The 18,943-nt window shown below is 43.0% G+C and overlaps 1 protein-coding gene across 2 annotated transcripts in view; it reads left to right on the top strand.

Moving 5' to 3' along the window:
- The window catches only part of SUFU (SUFU negative regulator of hedgehog signaling), an 87,878-nt gene that overhangs the window by 27,070 nt on the left and 41,865 nt on the right, over nucleotides 1-18,943 (top strand). For both annotated transcript variants that reach the window (XM_063163310.1, XM_063163309.1), the window contains exons 4-5: nucleotides 14,878-15,020; nucleotides 17,339-17,424. In XM_063163310.1, coding sequence (XP_063019380.1) covers nucleotides 14,878-15,020; nucleotides 17,339-17,424 — 229 coding nt within the window. The remainder of the gene's footprint in view (nucleotides 1-14,877; nucleotides 15,021-17,338; nucleotides 17,425-18,943) is intronic.

Below are 18,943 nucleotides of genomic sequence, written 5' to 3'. Positions count from 1 at the left end.
AGTTGTTTAAAAAAAATAAAACTATGGTATATCTTTAATACTCCAAAGTAGCCTTAAAAACATTTGAAGAACTGAAACAACTGAAGTAAAACTTAACTAATCCACTCTGAACAAGAAGCAAGAAAAAGAATAAAATCAGCAGAAACTTTTTGGAAGGGCTCCAAGCACTTTCGCATGTCAGAAAATTGTTTATGCTGAAAGCTGTACTAAGAGCTAAATTCTTATCTCTTGATAAAAGCCAACTTTTTAGTTATCACAGAGGTGTGCTGCTGAGTCCAGCTGAAGCTGGGGGAGAGTAAGGTGTAGTCATACTCCTGCTGAGCCTGAGCATTTTCAGGTGATGACGACTGAGTTGAATATTCACCTAGCAGCTACTGCTGTCCTAAATATTATTCCTGTGTATTGCAATTGCAAAGCATGTCTCATTGCAAGTGATGGATTTTTCTAACAAATGTTTCTAGGCAAATGAGTGTTGCATTCCTTTGTTTCTCTCTCTCCTGCACTGTGGCAGTGCTTTAGAAAAGCAATCTTCTGCATTGAATTTCAGACCTCTTTCAGCCTTGGCTTCTCTGTTCACTGTAACAAGCGCTTGGTGCTTTTGATTAAAGGGCAGTACTTACCCTCCTTCAACAACACCAAGCTTTCAAGTCTCAAAGAGTTTTATTTGTGGCTTTATCTGTTCTTAATTTTTTCACTGTTTGACCATGACCACAAATTCCAACTCTGTTAGTTTTAAAAAAATCCCCAAACCTTCAAACCTTGAAAATGAAACTTTGTACAATTCTGTGACCTTAGCTTGTCATGGTTCATGGGTGTACTGCAAATATCTCATGGTAGAACAAATTTATACTTCAATTCAAATGAAAAGGAAGAAACGCTCTTCCTACAGAAAGCTTATCCAGAGCTTACAACGACTGTTAACTCTTCATGTACTCTTAACAACTGTTAACTCTTCAGTACTAAGACACTTAATCACCACACTATGGTTTGTTTTCCTGAAATTAAAGTTTGCTTTTTTTTTTCTCTCTAGGATAAATGTATGTTGTTTTCAAGGGTCTGTCTGATATGTGTGATGAGGGCAATATATTGATGTAGCATGGGAACAAGTACGTGTGTGTATTGAACTCTTGCTGCTTCCATGTTTTTAGCCTGAAAGAAAACAGCTGCAGCTGTCAGGTATGGGTTTGGAGAAATGGTCATGAAAACTCATCATGCAGAAAGCCTGAAAATAATGATGTGGCATATGTCATGGTTATAGTCTCCACAATGCACAAGCTGTGGTGGGGAATGAGCCCAAAGTATGAAGAGCATGTCCATGAGTTAGAAGCTTGCAGGTTGGCTGAGCTTGATGACATTTACCCCAGAACATATCAGCATGAGCAGGCTGAGCCCCTGCTGGTTTAGGGGACACAGGTAGCACCACAGGAGACTGGAAAACTGGCAAATACTGTTCTTCACATCCCATTAAAAAACCTGTATCAAAACCAAAACAAACTCCCAAAACAAAACAAAAAAACCCAAACCAAAACAAAAAAAAAAACCCACCAAAAAAAGTTTCTAAGTGGTCAATCAGATTTCAGGTCTTAATAAACTGCTAAGAGAAACAAACCATCCAGAAAGCATCCACAGAATAATGGATGTTCCAGCATGGATTTATCAACAATAAATCACAAGAAAGTAAGTTACATAGGAAGCAATGAATGTTCATTACCTTGATACTACTGAGACTTTTTACATTGTCCCAACAAGTGTGTGAATGAGCTATAACTCTTACATTGAAAGTGGGGCTCAGTGGGATTAGGGGATCTGATGGGGGTCACAGACCTGCAGCCATGAGCCAGCAGGTACCTTGGCACCTGCTGTCCTGCCATACCCCCCAGGCCTTGGCTTCACATCTCCTGGGGTCCAGAAAGCTTCAGAGTAGTAGTCTCAGTGACTCTTTGATTGCCAACATGTTTTCAAACATTCTTGACACAGGCCAGTTTCTGTGTGTAAAAAGGAAAAAACCAAAACAAGCGACCAAACTCAAAACCTAAAACAAACTCCTTGCTTCCTTGAATACAAATGAAGCTTCTCTGGCTTGTTTGTAAAGCTGTTTATTTCTTCCCAGGAGGATGACTAAAGCCAAATGAAATGTGCCAGTAATTCATACACATTTTTCCCTGACTGTACCCTTATCTTTTTCTTCCCAACCCCAGGCCAATTTATTATTCTCTTCTGGTTGCTATGGTTCTGGAAAATATATATTTTTTTCTATCATCTGTTTATAATATTGACCCGTTTCCAGTGTAGAGCTGGCCTGTCTCCTCTCTAGTATTCCAGGATTTTAGATTAAAATTGTATGGAGATTAACTGTGTTTTTTAGCTCTACAAAGAAGTATAAATCAACATCAATTTCAGTTCAACAGAACCTGTTCTGCAGTGTGAATGCTGAAATTGTAGCACAGTAAATTGCTGTAGGTGAACAGGACACTCAACCAAGTGTGCAGGGGCTGCGTGCCTTTATTCTGCAAAGGGGTATGGAAACATGAAGTCACTGGTTCCAATTTAACCCAAGTTTGTCATGGCCAAAAGCTCTCATCATCTGATAGTTATTCAGCGGTCCATGAGAAATTGGTTGGGTTTTAGCCTAATTCCTCTTAGATGTTTCCCATAAAACAAGCTGTTCTGTGAGCAGCAGCTCAGATCGAGCCCGGGCCTTTGCATTTTTGTGCAGTGTCCTGCACTGGTGCAATAAATCCCCTTCTCCCCATAGTGCTGCCTTTGAGCTCACCTCCCCAGTACTTCCCATCCCTCCCCCATCTAAGCCAGCCTTGTCACATCCCCTAGCTTCCAGCTGGGACGTACGTGCTGTAAGTGGTACCAAATGATGTGCTGGCTGACAAAACAAACTGGTTGCTGGCGTGCAGAGTGGTTGGCTGATGAGCTGGGCACGACAGGCAGCTGTCCAGCTCGTGCTTTGGTCCCTAACCTGTATCTGGCTTCCTCTGGAGCTGGATGGCATTGCTGATGTTGTTGGCAACAGAATCGCCAGATGTAACTCTTGTAAATTGTTGTGAAATGCGTTGCAGCGAAGTGCTGGCTGCAGATAGACTTGGCCTTTTTACTCCCTGTTGTAGATCTGAGTTCCCTTAGTTAAAGTAATGCAGGTCCTCTCTGCAGGCTTGTAAAGCTTAATATTAAGTCAGTTTGTATGACTGTAATTTTTGGGACCTCCAGAGCCCAATGCTTTTATCCTCACTTGTGATTTTACCCGGCTCTCTTTTGTGGGTGGCTGCAGAGGCACAAGCTTGCCAGTCCTTGGAAAGCAGCTTTGCAGTGGCCTTGGCCATGGCTGAGGTTTCACTGGCTGTGAACTAGCACCAGCTGGTGGCCTGTCCTTCCTCTCTTCATCAGAGTGCTGTCAGGTGTGGTGGTAAACTGGGAGAGGGCATAGAGCAGGGACACAGCTGTGAATGCCACCACATGTGTGGTGTGCCTGTTCTTCCTGGCAGCACAAAAGGAGTTGCATGGCCTTAGATTTTGTGGGATTACATTGAATTCACTTCTCTTCCTGTTTCCAGTAGGTGTTGCCCCTTTACAATGGTGGAGGCACCCCAGTGCCAGACTCAGCCCTGCCTTTTGCCTTGGAGCACTGTCACTTCATCAGCCACTGATGGGATAAGCTGGCCATTATTTTTGCTTATTTGTTATGGTTTTAGCGAGTAGCATCTTTCTGGCCTTTGTGACTTGCTAGGACCTTAGGCAACACTAGAGAATCTCTTCCCCATATATTTAATTCCGCTGTAGTATAGAAAAGCCCCTGCAGCCCTTTGGCCAGGTTTGAGAAGTGCAGGATGATTTCCCAGGAACATGAGAGGAAGGGACCAGCACCACTGCTGAGTGACATCACCTTTTGCTTCATTAGCACGGGTGCTCTGAAGCAGGGCTGGGCATGAGGCTCCTCCCAGTCTCAAGTGCGGGAGTAGGAAAGCATGACTGGAACCCCAGGAGTTTCCAAGGACACCTGCACTCTCATTTTACTTGGAGGATGAAAAGTCTATGTCTTATATTGTCATTAAGATGGTTATATAATATAAATTAAAGTATTTTCTTCCCTACCTCTCTAATCTCCCACAGTTTGGGCTTTTTTCCTCTCCTGCAGTTTGTCTGGATTCATGGTTATTTCCTGTGTCTTGCTGTGGAAGCCACTGTTGTCTCTCCAGTTTTTAGTTCTTGGCTGGGAACAGGTCTCTGACCTTCTCCAGCCCCAAAGGATAGGTTCACACTAAGGCACGGAGAGACTTTGCCAGGAGCAAAGGCACAGAAAGCCTTTGTTGCTTATAAAAGACTTTGTTGAAACAGAAGGAAAGCTGTCTTCCCCTAGACTGCTTTACTGATTACATAGTATTTCCAGGCAGTAAGTGAGGGATCTCAGTGCTGCCTGAAAGAGAAGGCTTGTTTGTAGCTGCTACTGCAATTTAGATAAAGTAGGTTTAGGCCCAGTTTGAGTTGGCGAGATTTCAACTGATGCTGTCCCTTTTAATTCTGTCAGCTCATGTCCTGTTCCTGCCTGGGAAATGAACTTGGCTTGTTTTTCAGCTGTTCAGTACAGTTCATTCAGTTACTTTATTTTAAAAAAAGGAAAAGGAAAGCGGGTGGGAATTTGTCTTCTCTCTGTGTTTTACATCAGTCCATCTGCCCTGGTGCTGCTCTCAAAGGGTCGGGGATGGACAGAGCACCAAGGCTTGTAACTTTGATACATGGTTATACTAAGAAATGCACAAGTTATTTTAGCTTTCATATTGCAGTTGGGCTGCTGTTGGGAGAGGGAGGGAGGGAAGAAGCTGGCACAGAGACCTGCAGGAAGCTGTGTGACACATCTCTGTGCAGGGCTGCTGCAGCAGCCCAAGTGGCAGAGGGACAGCCAGCAGGCCCCACGCCCAGGGACGCCTGGATGCTGGCCCCGAGCAGGTGTTTATCCACAGCGGCTGCAGTTCAAGATCAGGACTGATCTGTCTGTTTTCTGCCCAAAGTGGAGGGGAGCCAAGCTCTCTGCAGGAAGCCTTTTTTTCCGTCCTACCCAGAGCCTCCCTACTGTAGGGGAGTGAGGAGGAGCCCACATGTTGAGACCAGCAAGCTCTGTGAGGAAGAATATCTCTTAACGCTGAAATAAAGGAAGCAGGGCAGAAGCTGCACATAGTGACCCCTGCCTTGGATAAAAGCTCTGTCCCCTGTACTGAAGCAGGAATGCAGGACAAAGGACACAGCACAGGGAAGGCAGAAAACTCCCCCTCCTGCTGGTGTGAGGTCCTTTGGCCTCTCATATACAAGGTCTTTGTCCCACCCAGCCTTTCCTGGGAAACGGAAGCAACTGCTTTAGCAGTTAAAAGCTTCTGCAGAGAACAGTATTGCCTCCTCCTATGGAGGAGCTGAAAGCAGCAACACAGAGGGATTGTTCTGCAGTTGCAAGAGCATCCTCTCTCACTGCCTGTGTGCAATTGTTTGGGATGCACAGAGGAGAGTTTGAAGGTTACACGTACTGAGTAGCCTTCTGAAAAGGACTGTGTTTTCCCTGGCAGCTGCCAAGCCCATGTTAGATGAAACTGCAGAGTAGAGTAACTGCAGATGAACTGCAGAGCTGGAAGTTGGGTTCACTGTTACATATCCACCTTCTTACACATTCTATTGAAGATCTGTGCAGCAAGTGGTGCTCAAACTGTGCTTTCTGACTAACCCACTCTGCCTGTGAGAGTGGCAGTGTGCAGAGCTCATTAGAGATCATCTTCTGACAGCCTCAGAGCCAAAGATCCTTTGCAGCAGCCCGCTCAGCCAGGAGGCAGCAAATGGGCACAGCAGGGGAAGTGTTTTGTTCTTGGTGGGAAAGAGAAACTGGGAGAGAATATTCAGAGGTTGTGGGCAGCCCAGAACCTGAGGGAAGTGGACTCTTGTGCTTTTTGATTTAAAATTAGGGGCTTAAAGGAGTGTTCTCAGAACACTTGGGATGGTGTTTCAAATGATGCTCCATAAACAGGCTGTCCATTTTGCATTTGAACCATAAATACAACCCTTGGAATGGAATAAGTGTGTTTTTCTTGCAGTGCCGTAATGGGTTGGTAGAGCTCAGTGGTAACTATTTTATGCAAGTATGTGTGAATGCAGAGTTTTTCTGTTTCCTGCCCTTTGGCCTCCTGCTTTGCCAAAGTAAAACAAAAGTTTGGCCTGTGCAAGCTTTAAATTCCTGAAAATTTAAGGGAAAATAATCAACCACTGATAAACATGACACAGTGCTCTCTTGAAGACCTCTGCCCCCTTGTCTATTACAAGTCCCAGAACTAATGCCTGAGTAATTAGAACCTTTTTCTGAAAGGGTTATAATGTGATAACTTTGTGAATGTTTTCTCACAGACCATCTCCCCTTTCTTGCAGTTTCTTAAATAATTTTGCTAAAACAGATACCCTGGTGCAGTCTAAGTCTGTCTGTCAGATATTTGTGCTGTGAAGGCCATTCAGAGAAGCTGCTTGTGTGTTCTTTGGGTTCCTCAAAGGCAGATCCTGCTTTTGCATTCCTTCAAGCTCCTTAAAAGCTCTCCAACAGAAGTGTCTTATAGATGCATATCTAGGGGAAGATCACAAGTGACTGTACAAGCTAATGGTGCTCATGGGTCTATTTAAATATCCTCCCTTCTCAGTGGGCCTGCACATGTGCAGGTATGCAGGAGGTCCAACAAGGAAAAAAGTTTTTCCCTGCTGCAGTTCTGTTCCCTGAGAACATTTAAAGGTTGCCAAATCCTGTGGGCACCAGTCTTTGTTCTAGTTGCACCTTGATGGGAAACGTTCAGGTAACTGTAAAACATTCTGGCTTTCCTGTGCCAGAACTCAGGATAAAGTTTGTAAATGACAGGTAAGTATCTCTTCAGACTGGTCATGTGGGACCACATGATGTGCAAATAAACTGTATTAAATACCTGTTTTGAGCTGAGTCCTTATCTGACAGATCCTGCTGTATAACATCCTTTCTGGCTCCTGGGGCTCCACCCCATCCTGAGGCTATTCACTTTTTGACACTTTTGACAATGTAACTACCATCCTTTAAAGGAGTGCTGCAAAATGCATCTCCTTCGGGTGAAGGGTGCAGAAAACTGGTAGCAGTGCTACTGGGCAGGGGTGGAAGGGTCTCTTGCCTGACCTGGAGCAAGCACATCACTCCTGCTCCCTTATGGTTGCTGGAACAGGAGGATGGAGAAAGTAAATGGAAGACTGGGGGAGGTGAAAGCACCCCAGCCCTGCAGTACCCAAGGGCAGTGGGTCTGAGTGATGGGTGTAGAGGAGCAAGAGCTTGGAGCAGCAAACTTCTGTGGGACTGAGGAGGAGCAACTCACATCTGTGTTCATTTTCTTTTTCTGCCATACTCAACAATGCCAGCTAAATCCTTTCATGCTGCCATGCCTTCTTCCAGCTTCCCCTTTCTGGAGAAGGGAGCCATGCAGATAAATCTGCAGATGGGTGAGAACTGTGTTGTTGCAAAAGCAAGGTGAGAGATGCAACCTGCCCTGGACAGGGCTTATACAGAGGGGACACCAAACACGATGAATGTGCCAGCTCCTGCTGTTTGTAAGAGCTGCAGAAGCCTGAGGGGAACAGAGTGGAGGAGCTGAATGCAGTTGTGGGGAGGAGAGAAAGTGTGGGAGGAGGTGGCTGGAGGAGCAGGCTGTGCAGAGTCAGGGAGAGGACAGGGGGCCCACCACTTGCAGAGGGTGGGAGTGTGCCCTGGGCACTGGAGTCACTTGCTGGGAGCCTGCTGAGAAATTCCCAGAGTTTGCAGTCATGGAAATTGTGTACACACGTAGCATGGGGCAGGAAGAAGGAGTAAGCCAGATATGCAGATCTGTAAGGGATGGAAAGAAATGTCTTGGAAAACAGGGGGTAGAAGAGGCTCAGAACCAAATTGGTTATTGTACAATAGCATTTAAATTTTTTTTTTTCTATATTGCTGCACTCTGCACTGTGGCAGAAGGCATCTGGGTGCCTGGAGTCTACTTTGTGATAAGAAAAGCAGTATTTGTAACTCCATCAGTGGAAGCTGCACTACAGTGAGAACACATTTTCCATCATCCCACTGCCAATAGTAGTGGTGCCTCTAAGCACAACACAGATAATGAAGAATCACCTTGCCCTGCTGGTAATGTACCCTGGGAAGTTGTGGGAGGCTCTTCATTGGGCTTTCAATTCAAAGAATTAAATGATCAAATAAGTTTGTCTGTGTTTGCATAAATTGATTGGGCTCTTTTGTGTGGGATGTTTATTTTCCAGACTTAACACCCTGGAGCTGTGCAGTAATCATTTTTGTATTTTCAACCTGCAGAGCAATTTTTAGAAAATAAACTGCATCACGCTTCTCTGCTTTCTGAAACTGTCTTCAAACCTCAGAGGTCAAGCAGTCCTTACAGTAGTGGTAATCTGTTTTTTTCCCTGCTATTTTTTTTAAGGAACCTTTTATCTAGGCCCCTTGTTTCTAAAAGCCCAATTTGAATCCCTGCAGTGGAGCTATTGTTTAATTGTATTCCTGGGATTTAATTCTTCCTAAGGGATCTTCTCTTATGCTGCATGTCTGCAGGAGGCAGCAGCACTGAGTGAATTTGCACCTCTTTGGAGTGCCAGGGCTGGGGCAGCTCCTGTTCCCAAGGCAGGAGATAAGGGGCAGCAAAACTGAGCTGAAAAAGAAAAACAGGGAGGAAAAGCATTTTTTAAACATAGTGCAAATATATCACAGCTTGGATTCTGCTAATTCCTTGTATATTCTTAAAACATGTTCATCCTGACTTGAAAACAAAATTATAAACTAACTGGCAGTGGGCCCCACAGATTATATCCCAATTAATTTTTCCCTTTACCAATCCATGTGTGCAGTTCTTTGTGGCTTAGGAAACTAATCTTGAGACTGAATTTAGCATTAATTATCCAGTTTAATGTGGCTGGCAAATGAGTCTAAATAAAGTCTTTTTTTTTTTCAATACTCTGTTTTTAAAAATTTTTCATCCATATAATGAGTTGCAACAACAGTATTACTTTGAGATACTTAGGCATAAATTTCATCTTTAACTTTTGTATTGATTTATTATAGCTAAAATCTTTGTATGTATGCTTATATTTATTATTGAGCTAGTTAGAAATATATTAACTAGGTCTAGTGAAAAATATAGCTATTACATTTCAGCATTGGACTCTGTGTTTGCCCTTAGTTTCTCTCAATTAATTCTAGCTGTTTGGTCTGCAAAATGGTACTGAAAAACAGCATCAAATCTTACTTGTGACAGATTGCCAGATTACTTTTTTTTAACAAAGCCAGACTGAATATTAAAAATGTATTGGAGAAAATGCATTTATATAATAAATTATACAGACCATACATGGGGTAATGGCAATGCAATAAATTACGTTGTTTCTGTAAGTATTGGATAAGCTGCATTCAATTTAAATGTCTGGCTGCATCACTGTCATGCTGGTCAGGAATTCACTGGGGGCCTTTTTAACATTCCTGCACCCATAAGTCATGGAGTTAAAATCCTTCTTTGCCCTCAAATACACAATTTCTCTGAGTTATGCAGGCTGACATCTGTGACTCGCTGCCTGCAGTTTAGCTGAGATCTCCGAGTCAGGTTTGTAGCCCTTAGAGCAGCCAGTTTTCACACTGCTGAGCACTGTGGATAATGTAGGTCTGGCTTTGTGAGGGATGTGGTCATCCTGTTTGTGTGCCAACATCCCCCATGCCACACACTGATGCAAATTTACTGGGGTGGTTTTTTTGTTGGATTTTTCTTTTATTTTTAGACCAAGGTAGCAGAGAATTGCCAAGCATTGTGTAAGCATAGCTAAGCAACATCACTGCTCTGAAGGCATGATCCAGGTAGGATCCATGATCCAGGGGACAAGCAGGACTGCTTCTTTCAGCATCATCTTGCACATATAAATAAATAAAACTCCCAAATAAAGTGACCATGTACTGATGGCCTGGCTTTCCCCAGAAACAGAGGAAACAGAAATATGCTCTTGAAGGATATGAGTGGCTGTTGTGCCAACACCAAGCAAATGTAGTTAGTGTACTTAGGGCTTCTCCCACTCTGTGCTGTATCAGCTTCTAACTTGTAACACCCTGTCCAGGTGGATTTATCTGGTTACTTACTCAGCCCCCTCTATTGCTGATTTTAGCTGGCATTTGGAAGGAGGAGGTGTCTTAGAAGAGATACAGAGGAATGATCAGGCTGCAAATCTGTTCTTCTAATTTTAAAATTTATCTCAAGAATTATGTGGCGGGACCGTGTCAGACGGGACAAGTTTCTGGCCTCTGGATTAACCAGGGTGGTGCGATTTGAACTGTCTTGGAGCCAGACAGGCTGGGGACAGGAGTCTGCATGGACTGGAGAAAGGCTTAAAGTTGCCTTGCTGTCTTCTTGCTGGTGGAACAGCATCAGCTCTTTGTTTTCCTCCTTGAGCTGACAATGCACATGCAAGAGAAGATACTGGACTCCCAGATGCCCAAAGACTGTTTGCCATCTGCTCTGGGTGCAGGGTAGCCAGCTCACTGGAGATGTTCCCTGACTCACTTTGAGCCTGGAGCTGCCTTTAGGATGGAGTTCTCTCTCAGCTCCTGGTACTTCTCTAAGTTTGCTGTCCTTTTCCATTTACTCCCTGCAGTGATTAAGGGAGTAAGGACTTGTAGCAGGATCCCATATATGGAAAGCTGACAGGTTTAAAAAAGGAATTGAAAATAGTGGGAAGTAATCTGTGTTTCTCTCTAGAGCTAGGTAACACCACTTGAGCATAGATTGCATGCATTATAATGTTTATGAAACATCCTGAGGCCAAGAATATGACTTGGTTTTATTTCTTTAGGCATGAGCTATATTTAGTCAAATTAAAGGAGGGAGGAGGAATTCACTCCAAGAAAATACATGAGGAAAGTTAGACAAAGAAAATTTACTAGTCTACAGTGGAATGATTCCCTCTGAGTTATTTCCCCAGTTCTCATTATAGAGCAGTTGGATAGTAAAGTTAGGAGAGATTGTGCTGCTGAATTATGACTGTTGCTGCATGAAGGAACCTCACCTGCTTTATGTGAGCTGTAAAAGAAAATTGATAATGGCATTTTAAAGGCTTCAAAATATGGGTGGCTTAACAGAGTGGTCTAGTATAACTGCTGCTTTTGCATAATAGAATAGTATAAGAGCTAGTCTATGGCAGATTTAGAGACTTTTCATTTTTGTAGAGCTATAGAGAGACTTCAGACTTGCTATTATAAATTATAAACTAAAATAGTAAGTTTGAATTGAAATGTTTTAATAATTTCCTTGTTGACTTCTTATGAAATCAATACCTCCCTATAAAGCAGTTGGATTTCATGGAATCAGCAATCCTCACCAGGAAGAAAGAAAAGTCAGTGTTTTTTGTTAAAACATAAACTTGCAGGAAAAGAACCAGTTTCAAAATTGTGAGGATGAGTCACCTTGCTGTGCTAGGTTTAAGGCTTGTTAGTTAGTGCCCCTTCCAAGCAGGAAGGGTGCAAGAGTCCCAGAGGGTTCCATGAGCAAGCCTGTGTATTTACAACACATCCCCTGCTCCCATGGTAACTGCTGAAGGATATGAATTTATCCTGGGGCAGATTGGGTACCTTAGCTCATCCTGTCATGGAGGGAACATGAAGCCAACTCAGGTTTACCACGAGGCAGAAGTATTCAGCAGCAGTCAGCTTGTGTGCAGTAAATCAGAGCCTTAGTTTACACCTGAGGATTTGCTGATTTATCCATAGGCTAAAATAATTCGGATTTAACTTTTTAACATATTTTCTTTTAGTTCCTTTGCTTTTAATTTCTCCTGTTGATGGCTAGATAATTTTTGTGCTTTGCCAGCTGTTATATGGATTTGACAATTACCTGGTCATGTCCTGGAACTTTTTCTGATGACTGTTGGTTTTGCTGTGGTCACCTAAAGAGACGAGGCTTATCCCGTTGTGATGTTCTCATCCCTGACTCTTTTGAAAACATGAATGTGAAAGGTAGGAAGGGAGGATACCAGATACTCTCCCTGTTTCCAGCATGAGGCAATAGAAATTATTATGTAGCCCTTTATTTCTGTAATTTCTTAGTTTTTGTGGTTACAAGTTATGTAATCCAGGCTGTTCTCAGTGCTGCAATGGTCTCTGTACAAGAGCTGATCTTACATCCCCCATGGGTGACAATGCAGCAAGTGGAAAGCTGGGTTTCGGGGTGTAATACCAAATTTCTTGAACTCCCACAGGTTTTTATTTGGCTTCATGTTATTTGCAGAATTTTTTTGGTGTGATTTAATTGAGTAGTCAGTGTGAATTTTGTGGTGTTCGTGTGTATGCAAGGGAAAGGGAGATTTTCTAAGTGTTCAGTGTTCACATGGCCATAAACAGGTGGGTTTCCAGCAGAGACATTTGCATTTGAAAACCTGCTCTAACCGGGCTGGGCTTTCCCAGGAGAAGCAGCACCAACAGTGAAACGCAGCGATCGATCAGCATAGAATTGTGTGAGCATTTGATGGGCAAAATGTTGTGGTATAAAGACAGGGCCCAAGAATAAGCTCTTTGTGGCTTTGTTTCATTCCTGAAAACTGTGACTGAGAGGCTTTTATCATTTTAAAAAAATTAATCAGCCACATTTTGTCTAACTTGGAAAAGATCACAAGATATCCCTTGCAACATTCTAAGTGCTGTTTCTTTAACCAGATTTTGATACTAAAAAAATATATAATTTTTCATTTTTCTGCTTATATTTCCTCAGCTCTAAAAGTAAAGTAATATTGGAACCAGTCCTTTCAGTCCCAGAGCTGGAAGCGTGTAATTTAATGTACATAACGATAACCCCTTTGAAGCAGCTTGCATTCACTATGTTTTCTTTCTTTCCTAATTTTAACTAAGGAAAACATTCCCTTACTTATCACAGCCCTTCTGTTACATGCCTCATTTTTCAGGCTAAGTTCCTTATGGTAGTTAGAGTTTATTTTAATTTGTAATCAAATGAGCTGTCCAGGAAATTCATCTGAAAAAACATATATAAAGATGTTCAAACCCACAGCAATGGGGACACCCAGTGGAGACACACTGAGTTGCCCAAAATTACAGCCAGGAGTAGTCCAGCAGCTCCTCATCAGGGAGAGGACTGCAAATATTTTTAACCAGAACAGTTCTGAGGGAGCTCTCATGAGTTTACCTGCCTACTGCTGGGGGCTCCCTTGAAGCATCCTGCCTTTGCTGCCCTTGCACAAACCCGTGCTTGTCATGGCAATGAAAAATGTCTATTGGAGAAAAAAAGATCTGAAAAGATTTTTTTACTAAAAATTGTCATTAAAGGAATTATTAATAATAAATTTGGTCCTGATGCACAATTATTGCAATGGGGTGTACAAGCACCCAGTTCCTTGGTGGTGCTGTTTAATGTGACAGGGAATGAGTTGCAATTCCTGGCAATTCAAAAAGTTTTTCTCTTGCTATTGCAGACACTGCCATGTTCTTCTATTAGCCCTGTTTAAAGGGTGTCCTGTTGCAATGTGTTTGGAAGGTGATGTGGGAAGGTTAGGTGAAGATCCAGGACCATGGGAGGGCACCTCTCTGAATTGTATCCTGCTCCTGTAGCATGGAAGATGCTCCAGTCTCAACAGACAGCAACTCAGATAACCACTGTTTTCCAGTCTGCACTGGAGTTCCTAGTCCTCTTCCAGTGGGCAAGGCCTCCTTTCCTGCTGGGTTCTAAGTGTGGCCTTGGGAGACAGCAGACTGCCTTCATGGATGAGCTCGGTCAAGGAGAAGGGCACTTGGCCTGCCACTCACTTTGGAAGCAGGCAGGCAGTACTCACTTCATCCCTGGAGCACTACACCTATCTCAGAGGGCAGAATGTGGATTCCAGGTTGTTTGTTTGTATGTACAATAAAGTTCTGCTTGGACAAGCACAAGACCCAAGATAAAAGCAGTCAGCTAGGCAGCATTACCACACATGCTCCAGGAACTACATGCAAATGGATTGTGCTTTAATTGCTGTGAATGTGGTCATGGCTGGTTGTTTTACTTCTAGTTCACTCAGAAAGCAAGCATTAGCCTTTCCTGTGATGGGGCTGCATCAGACAGATGGGTTCTGGTGTGCCTTCTGGCATGCACTAGCTGTGGAACATGGGATTATCTGGGGTTTTGTCTTTCTAAGTAGGAGGGGAGGAAAAGAAAGGAATGCCTGCCTTGTTTTGATGCAGTCTGTTCTGACATAGAATGAAATTTATAGCCTATTGGTTTTCTCATTGTTTGGGAAAGAAGAAACATATTAATTCTAATTCTGCACCAGAGCCGCCCAGACAACGGAGAGAGAGAGTGATTTTGACTTACACTATCACAAGTTGAGCAGCAGAATTTTTATTAAATATAGCAGGGTAGTATTTGTGTTTAATTCACATTTGAGAATATTTTCTCTGTGGCAAATTAAGAGTGTGAATTGCTGTGGCATTGGGCATCCACTATGGCCTGCTGACCTTCTGTGCCTTCTCAAAAAAGGAGACTAGTAGTAAATGAGAGACAGGCTAATTTTATTTGCTAGTATTTCCTGTTGAGCTTAATATCAAAATAGGATGGTGGTTTTGTCCACAGGACTCAAGAGTGGGCAATTTTGAAATCAGTGTTGAACTCAGATCACTCAAAGAGACTCCATTTCTGTTTCGGGTGGTTCAGAGGCTCAGCAGAGCTGGCCAGGGGCAGTCACTGTGAACAGTCACCAATGACTGTCCCAGCCCAGGCCGGAGGTCCCTGCCTGGCAGCAGTCAGGAGCAGCTGCCAACAGAAGGAATGTTCTAGCAGACTTCACAGACTAAATATTTCTTGTTTCTTTCCTTGCTAGAAAACACCTTTTGCAGCGGTGACCACGTGTCATGGCACAGCCCTTTGGACAACAGTGAGTCTCGAATCCAGCACATGCTGCTGACAGAAGACCCCCAGATGCAGCCGGTGCAGACTCCTTTTGGGGTGGTCACTTTCCTGCAGGTATGGCCCAGCCACCATGGCTCCCACTGCCACCTCCTGGGCGTGCAGTGCAGCTAACATTGCTTTGAGCTATGTAACTCAGATATTTGTTATCCTGTCTTCAGTTTCAAATATGAGCATTGAAAAAAAAATGTTGAGAGAAACAGTTTTAAAAGCTAATGTAAAGATAAATGAAAATTAATTCTATAGTAATATTAATAAGTGATCCACTGGTTTGAATGCCAGGAAGAGAGAGTTTGGAGCAGGACTTGGAGCTGTTTTAGCAGTACTTAAATGGCAGAAATGTAGCTTGCAGTACTGACACAAAGATTCTTTACAGGCTGAATTTTTCTGTATTGATCTACTGTTTAAGAAAGGTTCAGGTTTGCTTTGCAAAAGAAACGCTAAAAAAATCCCTTGGGATTTAACTCTGCTGTTCAGCATGGAGAGCTTCTGTGGCCAAACAGGTTTGCTTGCTTTCCCAAAGTCTTTCTCAGCGATGCTTCTTAGATAGGAGCTGCTTTGGATATTTTTAAATTGCATATTGGGTTAATAGCCTTCGTGGAAGAGTGGCATAGTTTATGCCAACTGCTGATTTCTTCATGCTCTGTGGAAAAGCTTCCATCCTGTGGGAAAATGCAAGTGTCTGTATTTTACAATTTAAGCTTCTAGTTGCTCCCATTTGTCTTTGGCTGTAGTTGCAACATGTAAAAGGAAGTTCTGTTACCACAAACCTACACAAGACAAGTGCTCTGCAAGGCTTTTCTGAGGTGCCCAAATGTCTGTGTTTTATCAACAACAACAAGGTGGGTGTGAGATTAATTAGTGCAAGGTGAGTTGTGGGACCTGGAAGGAGAGACAGAGAGCCAAACTAAGCGGGATAATCCCTGGCTGATTCTCCAGTTAGTACTGTGTTAGTCCTCATCTCTTCTTTAGTGCCCAGCTGTCTTGAATCAAAGAACAGTCAGCTTGCTGCATCCTGAGGCCCTTGGCCTCTAATCTTCCACAACACATACAGTTGACTTGGTTTTCCCCTTTGTTTGATGCTTGTTGTTATGAATTTATTTTGACCCATGAGGATAAATGACTACAAAAAGCAAAGAACGAACACAAAATAATTTCCTGTTTAGAGTCTTGCTGTTTGTATGTAATTAGTGAGTGAAGGCCCAGGGAGGGGTGTCCTGAGGCAGGGGTGATTCAAGCTGGTGATGGAGGAAGCCTGGGAGATGGGTGGGGATGAAGTGCACCTCCAAGGGCTGGGTCCTGACAAGGTGAACTGTGCAAGGGGCAGGAGAGGTGGGGTGTGCAGAGCTGGTGCATGCTGACATGAGGGTTTTCCACGCAGATCTCTATCAGTACACTTGTGTGCCTACAGCAGAAGGCACATCCTTCACTCTGCTTGCTGCTCTTCAGAGCTTAGTTTCCAGTTTTCCTCTTTCCTGATAAAACATCAGTTGAACAGATTTTGACAAAAAATTCAGTGTTGTTGGAAAAGACTTAAGAACATTGAGGAAGAAAATAGAAGGCTGTGGCAAAAATATTTTTCATCTCAGGGTGAAACATTGTGCTCAAAGGCACAAACTAGTGGTTGATACAGCAGGAAGAAACTGCCTTCTGCTATCAGCTGAAGGGTGTTTCACCCCTTCATTTGAAGCAGCTGATCTCAGCTGCTGTTAGAGAGACATCTGGTATTGCTCAGTGTGGCAGCTCCTATCCTGAAAAGCAAACACATCCTGCATTACACAGGAAGGCAGAAGTGTGCAGTTGCCTGCAGTGACAAGTGGATTATGTGGTGTGTAAGCAGCTTTACTTTATGGTGCTGGGTAAGATGTAACCAGTCAGCAAACTGAGTTGGTCAAGGATTTTATGAGCACCAAAGCAATCCCATGTGGCAGCAATTCCCTTGCCTGGCTGAGATTGCTTGTGCAGTATGGCATTTGCCCCTAGCAGCCGGATGACAGAGCAGTGTTTGTATGTGCTCAGCCCCTAACCTGTCTTGCTCTGTCCTGTCGTGTGGACTTGATTGAAAAGTCAAGCAGACTAGTGTATAAACCCTGATTTGTCACCAGACCCTCTTCATTGTTAAATTCACACACTCTTTACAAGATTAAATGTTACATGACCAGGGTGCTTCTCATGGTAAGTGTAGAGAGAGAACAAGGTCTTGTGGGATCCCACTGTTGTCTCAGGTTCCATTTGTCCCAGCATATCTGGTTAGATTAAAGAAATGGTGCTTCTCTGTATGTGCATTGTTTGATCCAGTACCACGTGGCACATTTTCTCCACAGTTCTTTCATGGTTCCCACCTTGTTTAGTATGTCTGTTGTTATTTATTACAGATTGTTGGGGTTTGCACTGAGGAACTGCATGCAGCTCAGCAGTGGAATGGTCAAGGGATTCTGGAACTGCTTCGGACTGTCCCAGTGTAAGTGGTCACATAGCCCATACAGGGGAGCATTTCTATAGAGAACAGTTCAGTTGTATATTTTTATTAACAATCTTTAACTTGCTGATGGAACTTATTTAATCTGTACTGTAGCAAGAGATGGGAATTCACTGCAAGTCTGTTCTCACGCACAGACACTTAGATGGCAAATTAATGCATGTGGAAGTCCACATGTTCAGGGTGAAAGAGAATGAGGTCTTGAAAGCTTAATTTCCTTCCTCTTATGCCTGCAGGGTTTTTTCATTGGTTCTTCCTGGGATAACTGTTACTGGTGACCTTGCTGTTTAGTTCAAAGAAAGGAAGGAGAGGGTCTGGCTTACAAAACTGTCTGGAAGTACTGTCTAAAAGTGAGAAAGTCACTCTCAAACTTGGCCCACTCTTGGTGGGCTAGTTTGCAGCAGGAGGATCATTCATGAAAGTGAAGTTAATTGTTTTGCCATGGGAGAAATAACAAAGATGAGAGTGGGTTGAGGAAGAGATGGGTTTTAAATGGTAAATGATATGTTGATGCTTGTTTGCTGTCAGGGTGCAGCTAAATCTTTTTGGCTTGCAGGTATTTTGCTTAAACATTTTTAAATTCAGTGGAAGTTACTGCCATGTGATTGTAACTCAAAAAGCCTTACTTTTTAAAGCGAAATAGTTCTGAATATTTGTTTCTGGGCACAATAGTACACTCTCCAGTGTCACAATAGCCTTGAATTGATTGATTATTTGGAGGAGCTGTACTTTTTCAACATGAACTTTTCCCTTTTAGGCACAAGTGCAGATAATTCATGCAAATGCCCTAGAGTAGAGTGAATTTGTTCAGCTGTAAGCTTTGTTTCTGGGTCCTGAGACAATAAACACTGCCTGCAGTTCCCTTAGCTCCTCTAAGTCAATACAGATACAGCACTTCTCAGTCTATTCTCATGTTGGTTTTTTGCTTTTGTGCTGTGGTATAAGCACCTTTCCAAGGTAAAAAATGAGACCCAAATGTTCGTTGTTTGAAGGCAAAGCTGCAAGCTACTAAGCCATTGATGTGGAATTGGGGTAAAAATCTCTTGCACCCCAGTGAGGAACTGTGGCAGGTCACACCCCTGCAGTTAATAATTCACAACTTCCAAAGTGATGTGAAAAAACAAGTGGCTATCCATGCATCTGAAAACCTGTAAAATATTAACTTTTTTTGCTCCCACTCTTAGATATTTTAGGAGACTAACACAAACTAGGCCAGAGGAGGGGGCTTTTGACCGCAATAACAAAGTATCTCATGAAAAAAATGAATTTTTTAGGGCAGTTCCAAAAGACTTCAGTTTTTACTTCAAATGAAAAGCACTATCTAAGGCTGACTTCTGCAGTCTGGCTGCACTATGACCCAACTGAAGTCTCTGAGTATTTAATCTTCACAGTAATCTGTTTCCTATCACCTTTGTTGAGAAACACCTTGAGCCTTCCAACTTTTATTGCTAATGATAACAAAGATTTCCCTGAGCCTTCTGAGTACTTGGCCATGAAGTAC

Source organism: Melospiza melodia, chromosome 9 (genome assembly GCF_035770615.1).
Source record: "Melospiza melodia melodia isolate bMelMel2 chromosome 9, bMelMel2.pri, whole genome shotgun sequence".
NCBI lineage: Eukaryota > Metazoa > Chordata > Aves > Passeriformes > Passerellidae > Melospiza > Melospiza melodia.
The sequence above is the reverse complement of the archived record's forward strand: the minus strand, read 5'-3'. Positions and strand labels throughout refer to the sequence as shown.